Source organism: Natrix helvetica, assembly GCF_964273705.1.
Source record: "Natrix helvetica genome assembly, chromosome: 2".
Taxonomy (NCBI): Eukaryota; Metazoa; Chordata; class Lepidosauria; order Squamata; family Natricidae; genus Natrix; species Natrix helvetica.
The window spans coordinates 84,650,094-84,662,214 of NC_138552.1; the positions used below are offsets into that span (position 1 = coordinate 84,650,094).

At 37.9% G+C, this 12,121-nt stretch overlaps 1 protein-coding gene across 1 annotated transcript in view; it reads left to right on the plus strand.

Moving 5' to 3' along the window:
- The window catches only part of FOCAD (focadhesin), a 162,474-nt gene that overhangs the window by 43,393 nt on the left and 106,960 nt on the right, over positions 1-12,121 (plus strand). The window contains 4 exon segments of the mRNA XM_081942659.1: positions 593-697; positions 1,451-1,552; positions 2,655-2,785; positions 4,283-4,409. Coding sequence (XP_081798785.1) covers positions 593-697; positions 1,451-1,552; positions 2,655-2,785; positions 4,283-4,409 — 465 coding nt within the window.

The following is a 12,121-nucleotide window of genomic DNA, read 5'->3' on the forward strand; positions in this document are numbered from 1 at the left end:
GTTTATAACAGCAAGAATGAACCATCCTTATTCCTTCCTTCCTATAGGAAAACATTTTGAAACATTCCCTTTAACGGTAGTTTTGTTATCCAGATTAGCAAATGTTAAATGTTTAACATTAATTCTGGTATGTTTTGAACAACTAAGCTTTTTAGAAGTAATTGTAGATATTATAAATCTTGTAGATAACAGAGAAGGTTGTATTTTGTAAAAATAGAAGTGTACAAACTGCAAATTATCTCAGACATATTGGAAGGCAGACTGGAAGAGGAATGCCTGAAACCGAGGCCTGTTATATGTTTTAACATATTAAAATATAAATTGTCATAATATAAAGATACTGTCTACCTCCTATGATGATTGTTTTGGCTTCATTGTCAAACTTCAATTGTAAACAGTCCATTTTTTAAAGTTGCAATATAAAGTGCAATATTTCACAGTAGCTTTTTATTTCTTTTGGTGGTTTGCCTCAATCCTGATTCTGTTCTGAAATTAGGGAAAGTTAGCACAAAAGAAAAGCTTCTATTTTTCTGTATTAGTATTTATAAGTAATATAATATGCTAGTTTTAGGTTGGTTGCTTTTATATTTAGGTGCCAAATCTGATTCCAGTTCTGATGTTTAAATTGGGAAGACCACTGGAGGCCACACTCTGCCGGGACATCTTGTACACCTTACCTGCTTTGGGAGTTCATAAGGTCTGTGTGAAAGTATAACTTCTCTCTCCTATTATTTACATGAAGTACAATTAATTTCAATGCCATGGTTTTTTTCCAGAGAATCTTTGATACTTGTGATAATAATGTTGAAAGCTATAACATTGGGACCCAGATAGCTATGCCCAAATCTTATACACAGTTCTGATTATACAAATTTAAAATATTAACTATAATTGTTCTGATTGTTGGCCTAGCCCTAGGAGGATATTTTGGTGCTTTATTTCTGTGCTGCCATAGTAATTCTTGGAATGTGCAGTTACATGGCTCAGGACAATTATGGCTATATACATTGTAAGTGATTCCTTTTAAGTAGGTACCATGTAAAGTTGCAAAATGTTATTATAGTGGCATGGAAGAAGATGAAGAACATGTGCTTTATAAATGGATTTTAAAACAGTTATACACAGGAATCAGTGAATGGGGGAAGAATTCAAATGTTGGCAGGTAGGAAATAATGAAGAAGAAAGTACTAATAGGTTGCAACCTTGTAATTTATCAAGATGCAGACAACTGTATGCCATACCTCCAATTTTTACAACCCCGCTTTCTGCTTTGTCTACTTGTAATACTAAATTGTGCAGTCAAATTAAAAATTATTTTGTGATTAATGTCTTAAACAAGCAGAGCATATTAGTGGGTCTGGAGATAGTACAAAATTAATCTCTCTGGATTTATTTTACATGACAAATGAATATACAAGAAATTGCATTTATAAAAAAATATATCTTCTAGGTCTGTGTTGCACAGATTTTACGTGTGCTGCAGGTGTTAGGAAACACACCAAAACTTCAAGCTGTTACGTTACGTCTGATGACATGTTTATGGGAAAAACAGGTAAAGCTTTGCAAACTGTTAATTTTCAGTTTGATAAAAAATGCTTAAGAGTGTCATTCATTGCTGTAGCAAACTCTACTGTTACAAACTTAAAGAGATGGGAATATAATCCTTTCTTGAAAGCATCTTTTTATTTAAGTAATTGATAAACATGCTGGTAGTTTTGGAGGGGTATATGTAACTGCATACATAATATAAACTCTTACCTAAAAATTAGTTAACATATTGTATAAAGAGATCAGCAATTTTTTCAGATATCCCCTTTTTTCATCCATTTTAATCCAAATTGGGGGTTTGGAAAAAATGATATAAAGGGGCTTAAGATCATCTCTATCAGTGGGAAGTTTCAAAAAACTGAACAGAATTGATTGCGGGCTAAAATCACATTTGGTCTGTGAAGAAGCTGGCAAAAGAAAGGTTTTTTTAAAAAATGCCCAGGATCTGTCTGAGCACCATAGTGAAAACAATTCTAGAAATGTTTCCTCTTTTGATGGGAAAAACACTGGGCAATACAGGTAGTCCTTGACTTACAACAACCATCATTTACTAACCATTCAAAGTTATAACAGCATTGAAAAAAGCCACTGATGATTGTTTTTCACACTGACGACCATTGCAGCAACTGGTATGTATTTATGACAGTTGTACTTTCCTGAGGTCATGTGATCACCATTTATAACTTTCCCAATGCTTTCTGCCATGAGAGTTTATACACACACATGTTCTCACTCTATTAAATTGAAGAAAAACCAGAGGCTTCCTATAGGAACTGCTGGTAAAAAAAAAATCTTGAAAAAAATTCAGAAGCCCTACTTTATGTCCTTTCCCTGCGTTTTAAAAAGTGTCCCAAATTTTGTCAAATACTCTGAGATGGTTGCATGAAATCTTGTGAGAGCTCTAGTATGATTATCATATCATACGGTTTGGGGATCTTAGAAGACACACACACACACACACACACACACACACACACACTGGGTGCAGTTATTGCCAGGACCTCATATATTAGATGTTTGAAAGATAGATTAATAAATAACAGTAGAGCAATACATTGTCACACTCTAATCTTCTATTTCCTTTTCTCCTATCAAAATACGTTTAGGATCGAGTTTATCCAGAACTTCAGAGATTTATGGCAATGTCTGATATGGCTTCATTATCTGTTAGTAAAGATACTCAGTGGGAAAAGGTGATTGCCAAAGCTGCTTCTATCAGAGATATATGCAAGCAAAGGTAAATGTTAGGTTTCCTATATTAAATTAGCTTATGTTCTTCTTGACTTGATAATATATATTGTTTGTTCCTATTAGAATGTTAACTCTTTGTTTTTTGGCAAGGGTTCAAGGCAAAAGGGTTTTGTACAATATGATCAAAGTTTTTGGAGCTGTTCTATTTATACCATAATTTTCATTCTTTCCTCCAACTTTTTTTCCCTTTTTTCCTTTAAACTAATGTAAGTTTATCAGTTCTAAAATTGGGCTGATTTCAGTTCTTTAATGCTCTTGTGTGTACTTGCATTTTTTCTTTCGTAGAAAAGGAAAAAAAATCAAATAATGTATTTTTATACTGATAATGTTAGTAAGGAGTATGGCTTAAGGGCATCATAACAGCCTCATAACTAGGTGGTATAAAAACCTTGAACTCATGAGCTACTTAGTACATATGTTATGATTCTGTGTCCTTACTTCCCCAAATTTTTATTTACTGAGCTTCATGTTCATCTTTTCCGGTTTTCACTTTATCATCTGTCTCTGCTTCAAGAACATTTAGTTTGACCATTGTGTATCTTAAAGGAATACAGTATCATCAACCCATCTGCTTTTTCACAGGATTTATTCATCTCATTTCCTACTGTCCTAGACCAAATTGTTTTCAATTGATTCAAGCTGTTTCAAGATTTTTAGCATTTGTCTGAAAAATTGGTTACGATCTAACTAAATCCTTAATGAATCTGTTATGTCTGAGAATGAAGTCAATTTATTTCATGCCTTTTCCACAAGTTGAGCTGTCACTATTACTGAACTTAAGACAATAATGATTTATTGAATAAGATTCAATAGTCAAGCTTACATTATGTTAAACCACAGACAAGTGGTTAGCGTCACACATGTTCATTTTTTAAACTGGTTTCTCTAAAGAAACTACACAAATACAGAAGAAAATATAAAAAAAGAATAAAGGAATATAATAAAGATGAATGAACGAAGAATTTTAAAATATCATGGAAGTTTATAGTTTTCCTGGCTCCAAGCATTTTTATGTTTTCTCTTTGCAAGAGTTGGGGAATTTAGCTCTTCTAGCTGTAGTTAAATTTCAGATTCCAGATTCCCCATTCATAATGGTCAGCGCTTGGAATGGTAGATTAATAATATATGGATGGCCACAGATTCCTTTTCAGAGACAGAATATGCATGCATGTATGTATGTATTTTTATCCCACCTTTATTGTTTTTACAAATAACTCAAGGTGACAAACATATCTAACACATCTTCCTCATCCTATTTCCCCCACAACAGCAACCCTGTGAAGTGAGTTGAGTTGAGAGAGAATGACTGGCCCAAGATCACCCAATTGGCTTTCATGGCCAAGGTGGAACTCCAGCTTTCTAGCCCGGTGCCTTAAACCACTAGACCAAACTACTACAGATCTTGACATAGCCATGCTCATTTGTTCATTATGTTCATTTTCTATAGTTCTATAATTACATGAAAACTTTTGTATCTTGTTAGACCTTACCAACATGGGGCAGATATGCTGGCTGCAATTTCTAAGGTACTGAATGAATGCACAAAACCCGACCAAGCCACACCTGCTGCCTTAGTCTTACAAGGACTTCATGCACTTTGTCAAGCTGAGGTACAGTTTACGGAGTTCAGAGGGCTATTTTTCTCCTTTATGTATTGCATGTTTTGTTCATCATTCCTTCTAGTAGTAGTTGTTGGAATAAAATCCCATATTTCATTCCTGTTAAATAAGATTCTATTTTCCTCATTCACTAATCTTCTACCGTGTTTCCCTGAAAATAAGACAGGGTCTTACTTTCTTTTGCCTCACGAAATATGGCCTTGGGCTTATTATAGGGGAGGGCTTATTATTTTCTGGGGCAGGTGAGAAGCGAGGCGCACCTTTTACCTTTCCAGCTCCGTCGCGTTCCTCGCCATTGTGTTCAGGGAAGCTGCGGATAAAAAAAACCCTTCTCACAAGTTCAGTCAAACTTCTTGAAATCGCGAGAAGGGTTTTTTAACTCGGGGCTTCCCTGGACACAATGGCAAAGAACGCGATGGACCTGGAAAGGTAAGAGGCGCGCCTCGCGGCCCAACACCACCCACCTCACCCCAATGGTAAAGGCAGCCTGCCTGGTTCCCTTCCCTGCCGTCCCTTTAGCGAGGGGTGACAGGTGGGGGGGAGAAGCGAGGTGCACCTCTTACCTTTACAGGTCTGTTGCGTTCATCGCCTTTTTGTCCAGTGAATCCCCTTGTAAAAAAAACCTCATGAGTTCAACTCGCAAGTTTTTTTTTTTAACAAGGGGCTTCAATGGACAAAAGGGCGAGGAACGCAGCAGAGCTGTCAGTCTCTGGTAGCGCTAGGACGCGCATCTCACTTCTCCCCCCCACTTGCCACCTCTCGCTAAAGGGACGGCGGGGAAGGAAACCAGGCAGGCTGCCTTTACCATTGGGGTGGGCGGTGTTTTTTTGCTCGAGAAGGAACAGGCGGGAGGGGGTGCATTGTTGGCCTGCCGCTGTTTTTGCAGCAGGCTTTTTTTGCGCAGAAGGGAAGGGCGGGAGATGGAAGCAATTTGCTTCACCTGCCACTGCTTTTGTGGTGAACCCTCTTTTTGCTCCGCAAATGTACCAGTAGGTGGTACAGTGGTAATGGCGGGAACCGGTTGCGCATGCGCTTAAATAGTTGGGGGCAGGCTTATTTTCAGGGTAGGGCTTATTAGAGTGCATGCTCTGAAAAGCCCGATTGAGCTTATTAGCAGGGCATGTCTTATTTTCAGGGAAACACTGTAGTAACTGAAAGTTACTAGAGAGTTATAGTCAAATTATATTTCAGTAATTGATGGACTGACTCTGAAAAGTGTTGTTCTTGATATATACATTGCAATTGTGCCTTGAATTTATTTTGATTCTGGTTTTATGTTGATGTCCAAGGACCTATTTTCTCCCTTGCTATTAGGGGGGTAGAATTTGTAGTATCTGAGATACCAATTACAGCCGTATTTAGGTTTCCTCAATTGTTTTGTTAGCTAATAATATTCAGCAGAACAGCAACAAGTGGTAGCTTTGTCTAAAGATGGGAGAGAAGAGAATATAAGCGGAATGAGGAAAATATTGCTTAGGATTGTGATACTGTTGGTTATATGGCAATGGAGATGTTTGGATGTAAGCTGCTATGGCATCCGGGATTCTGTGGCATCTCATACTATGGATGGTACAGTTGGAAACAAATGCAGGGGAATTCGGAATAATGAAATAGCATGATGCCAGGGCCGTGATGGCGAACCTATGGCATGTGTGCCAGAGGTGGCACGCAGAGCTCTCTGCTGGCCCGCACTGTCGCCCCAGGTCAGATCTCCATAGCGCTTCTTTCGTGAGCTTCTGTTTCCCTGCAAATGACAAAACAGAAGCTCACCAAAGAAAAAGATCTTACCTCTTGCGGTGCTGCTGGTTTTAGGATGCTCTGCCTCCCACTGGGCAGCTGGTCTTCGAGTCTCTGCTGCACATGTTTACGCGCATGTGCGTGCACTTTTCAGTTTCGGCATGCATGCACATGCAGTTTGGGCACTCAGTGTCTAAAAGGTTCGCCATCACTGTGTTAGGAGCTATTCCTGCTCTTGATCATTATAGTTCTATAGCTAGAACTCACAAATGGAGAATGTATAAAAGTAATAGAAAGACTATGGAGCAGTGCAGTAGTAGAAGTCATTTACATTTTCATTGCACGTCCTAAATTATTGAATCCATTCAGAAATAGCAAGTTCAAAGCACCACACAGCCTCCCCCACTTCATATGTAGGCATAACTCTTTATTTTTGTTGTTGTATTTTTATGACATCCAGTGAGTTTTTGCAGATGGCTTAGAATTAGAACCATCAGTGAAACATTAAGGTACAATTATAAGCTATAAAAGGAAAAATGGAATATTAAAGTTTTCAGGAGCAGATAATATAATTAGCGAATCCTCTGAAATAGCACACTTTTTGACAGTTAAAATGTAAGAACTTAAATGAATTTTGTGAAAGTTTTAAAATACGGAATGAAAATATGGTGTGGAAAATAAAAAACTGTTAAAAGAACAGCAAAGACAGTTTAACAGCCCCAGGATAGCTGTCTGTAGCTTATGCATCATAGTTCGAAAACCTGTTTTCTTTTGCAGCCACCTACTAGTCTTTATAGTAGGGTTAGTAGGAGAACAGCCTCTAAATACAGTTTTACATTAGATACTTCTGATATGAGAGAGATAGAACTCAATTTTAGGGAAGGAATTTAATGGAGAAACAGAAGTGCTTGAAGAGACATTTTTTTGCAGTTGATGCTGAACTATGAAAAACATATCGTGGTCTTAAAATACTACAGTGCTACTGGTGGTGATCGCCTTCAGATGATGGGAGTGGGATTTATTTTTCTTCTGGATGTATCTTAGAATTCGGTGGAGTGGCGGCTCAATGGTTAAAACGTTAAGCTTGTTGACAGGAAAGTCGGCAGTCCCGGTTCAGACCTGTAACGCAATGGGGTGAGGTCCTGTCCTTGTCCCATTTCCTGCCAAATCTAGCAATTCAAAGGCATGCAAATGTGAGTAGATAAATAGGTACCACTTAGGTGGGAAGGTAATAGTGCTTCATGCTACCTACATGATTGTGGAAATGTCTTCAACAGCACTGGTACAATGGCCTTGAAATGGAGATAAGCACTGCTCCCTAGAGTTGACAATGACTAGTGAAGTAAAATCCGCAGGGACTCCTTTTTTTTTTTTTACCTTAAATGGAAATGACAGGAACTTTGGAGGAAAGAGACTAAAAAGAGAAACTAAAGCTGACTTATCTGAGGTAAGAAACCTGGTTAGTGCTTGTATAGGGTTCATTAGAAAATGATGAGACTGTAAGATATTTTAGGAAGTTGAAAAATATCCTGGTAGAAGAGCATGGCAAACTACCTACTATTGCCAAGAAAGCTGCATGGGTGTATCCCTGAAGTCACGCAAAATCAGACTCTTTTTGAGGGAAAGCATCTATTATACCTGCTATATTGAATACGTACCTTGGACTTTAAGAAAGCCTATTTTATTAAACTAAAGCAGGATTCAGTGACCAGAGAAGCTAATTGGAAATGGAACTCAGGATTTTAAAAAGAAATACTAAAAACACAATTGCAAACAATTTCATTGGGAAAAAATATGAATGACAATAGAAACTAATGTGAAAGCCTAAAAGCCACTCAGAGTCACATGATGAGACGTTTCATGATACAAATCGACTGACTGACTGAATGAATAAATAAATAAGTTTCTTAGTATATATGTCTGAAAAGAAAGAGACGGATACAGAAGAATTGTGCTGTGTTTTGGATTAAGAGGCAAAAAGATGCTTTGAAGTATGTGTGGGCTTCAATTTGTCTGAGCCTCAGTCTCTTATCCTTGAGAATTGTTAGAGAATAGATGATATACTTGATAACTGAAAAAAGCAAAATGCCCATTTCTTCAAAAGGGAGTAAAAAGATCTAGGGAATTACAGACTAGGAAGTCTGGCACAGATAGCTGGGAAGATTCCAGAGCTATCAATCTTGAATACTACGAAGTGGTTAGCAGACGTTAGCACAGTTTTGTCAAGACTTGATCTTGCCAGACAATAATATCACATCATTATTTCTTTTGGGCAACTTCTTTAATAGATTGTGACAATGCTATGGATTTAATATTCCTTAATATCAGTGATTTTTTTTTTACGAAATACCTTATGATGATTTTGTTAGCAAGTAAGTTAAATGTTAGTCAGATGGTATGACAATAGAATGGATTCATAGCTAAAAGTAACAAAAAGAAGTTTAACACATATACTTAGAAATCAAATGCACAGATACAGGATGGGAAACATGCCATACAGCTTGTTGCCCAGGGGTAGGTTCCTGCTGCCATTACTACTGGTTCGGTGCACAAAACAATGTGCAGAAAATCAAGATGGCGCAGCCAAGGATAGAACTGGTACGGTCACGGGTCTGCTAGAGTTATTACCTATTCAACTGTACCGTACCGTACCGGTGAAAACCCACCTCTGTTGCTGCCCTCGAAGAGCATCTGGAAGCTTCAGCCGGTACAAAATTCAGTGGTGCAGGCAGTTATATGCCCACCTATATCAGTTCATGTTATACCTCTGCTCTGTGAGTTACATTAAAGTTTAGAGAAGGGTAATGAAAAATGATTAAGAAACAAGAAATGAAATCCTATGGGGAAAAAATTAAACCCGTTGGGCATGAGTCTTGAGTACACTTCTAATTCTGGAAAGGATGTCATAGAAAAGGTCAAGATTGTTCTCTATTATCTCAAAGTGGCTGATGAAAGAGTAATAGTTTGAAATATGAGAAAGAAGATTCCAACTGAATGGAGAGAAGTAATCATAAAGGCCAATTTCTCAGAGAGGTGGTGAGTCTCCCATCAGTGACTGTTCCCATAGAAAGCTTCTGTTTGAATTGGGTCGTCGTCCCCCCGGTTCTGTGGTTCTGGGATTGTATCATTTTAAGAATGCCTTTAAAGGAGAACACCATAACAATCAGCACTGGAAGTCAATCTTGAATCTGAACCTTACAGAATGCAGTAGAACCTCTGGTCACGAAGGCTTCTGACCATGACCAAATCAGGTTCAGACCAAAAAATAAATGCTTGAATCAGGTCACGAACACATACTCGGGTGGTGATCAAACACGGCCACTGCTGATTTCACCTTCCGCACCATTTTTTTTGTAAGCGCCAAACAACAGCAACCTCGTGTGGCCGGTGCATTAATGTTGCATTAATTTTGGTTAGATTCAGGTCACAACCAAATCAGGTTGCGACCAAAGTTATGGAATGAATTATGGTTGTGACCAGAAGTTCTACTGTAACCTGCAACTTTTAACTACTTTTTAAAATTGAAATGATTGCCTTTACTAAAATACAATAGCTTATATGAAATGCAAAACACTATTCATGAATCACTCATATTACCTCTGAGTATTTGGCTTGCTTTCAGGTTTTGTGAAGACAGCTAATTCTTTTTGGACATTTAAATGATAATACCCCATAAATGATACTTATAGTATTCTTTGCTTTCCATGTCAAACCTGGAAAACATACAAAGTAGTCCTTGCCAGACCATATTTGTTAAGTCTTGGCAAATCCATTTTTTTACTAGAATAATTCAACAGAAGCCAGCATAGTTTTTATGAGCCTTCATGTCCTGGTCTATAATAGATTTCATATGGGAACTATTATCAGGCAGGCTAAGATTCAGAAGTGAAAAAGCTACGTTTGTGTGGTGAGTGTGTGTTTATAGTCTTTTCTTCCCTGGAAGCAATTTGGGGTGGTTTATTCCTTGATCCTACATTTATCAGGCTTTGACCAGAGAGAAGACAAACAGAAAAGCAAAAATGAAGGGAGACTGACAGAACAGGATAATACAATGGGGACTATGATGATGACAAATTACATCACCTAGTGAATTTGACAATGAGAAAGAAAATTGTTTCTTGGCCATTCTTAAAATAGCTTCGCTATTAAAACCTGAAGAAATATATTTTTGTAGATTAAGGAAAAGCAGTCTTGAGTTTCTTTGGGTTGAAAAATCTTTTCCTTGGAGACTAACAACCTATTCTTATGAGATTTATTCCATGTGCTTCCTGCTAGACACAGGTAAACATAGTGAAACCCAGAGGTACCATTTTGAAAAAGGGACAACTTTATCTTCATATTATCCAGGAACACCAATGATTCTGGACATTTTATGGAAGGCAATATATTATCACAACAAAACCTGATACAGACAACTTTTTTTTTTATTAAACAAAGTTTTATTGGTTTTTTTTAAGGAATAAAAAAGGAAAGGGGTAATGGAAAGGTTACAAATTTTGGCAGTTGCAGTGTGTGGCAGGTGTCCCCTCCCTCCATACTCATAGTATACATTTACAGAAACTTCAATACTAAATAACAATATATAATCAGCATATAAATTCAGTTAATAATTTCAATCAATTTATATCAAGCAGATTTTCTTACTCATTTTTGTGATCTGAATTTTCTTGGTATTGCCCCTTCTCCCCCCGCCAGCAGAGCTCCGGCCCCTCCCGTGTCATGTGTGTCTGTTGTGAGATCATCTGGTTTATCTAGGAGTGCTTTATTTTTTTCCATAAAGGCCTGCGCCTCTATGGGTATATTAATTCTAACTCTTGTGTCCTCCCAGAATATTAATATACCTTCAGGCATCAGCCATCTGAACCACACTCCCTTCTGGTACTATTTCTTCGCTAATTGCGAATAATTTTTCCTTTTCTCCCTCACTTTCTTGGGGATCTGTTTCAGAATGGTTATTTCCCTATCTTGGTATTTCAAAACTTGCCCCCTTTGCGCACTCAGAATTTCATCTCTTGTGGTTTTTCTGAGAAATTTAATGTGTACCTCCCTGGGTACATTGTGTGTTCTAGCATATGCTGAGTTCACTCTATAAACCAAATCTAGTTCCCACCCCATCTGTTGTTTCTCTTTCTGAATGTATTCAGCCAAAATGCTTGTCATAATGTCCCTTATGTCTTCATCATCTGTCTCTACCACATTTTGAAATCTAAGATAAAAGTACATTCTCTCAAATTCTATTTTCATCTGTTGGGTCTCAAGTTCTTTGTTCCCCTTCTGCACCCCTTCCATCTCCCCCCTCATCTCAGCCGTCCCCCCCCTCCAAAAGATCCAGTCTCTGTGAGTTTTTACTGATCTGGTCCTGGTTCTCTTTAATTTCTTCTTTCATCTCTTTTAATTGTCTTTTTATCTCCTCTTGTCCTCCTGTAAAATTTGTTGAAACATTTGTTGGAATTCAGTCTCAGTAGTTTTAGGCTGCATCAGAGATGTTATCGTTGATTGTGTACTGGGACTGGATGTTGTAGATGTCGGGGCAGAGGCAGCAAAGCCAGGCTTCCCAGGAGGTGTTTTTTACGTGACATTATGTATACAATAAAGAGTTCAGTCAATGCAGAGAGTGATCGGTCAGAGAGGTAGAACCGCCAAGAGAGTTCAGGAGACTAAAGGTCCAGGCAGAAGGAGATTTTTCTAGTCACACTGGCAGTAGAGTAAAATTTTTCACTCCAGGGAGTCGAAAAAGTCACAATCAACAAGAGAATTATCTGAGTAGCATGGAGATAAAGACCGGAAGCCTGAAGTTTTATATGTGGAATCAGTTTTCACTGTTTATAGAGACAATGGAAGTGTGCCATCTTGCCCTGCCAGCTTCGGGTTTAAGAGGCATAACAAAAGTTTCAAAGTTTCCAAAGTTTCCAGATCATCATTCCATTGTAGGGTTAAATCCGAAATTCGCCTTTGCTATGAGTGTG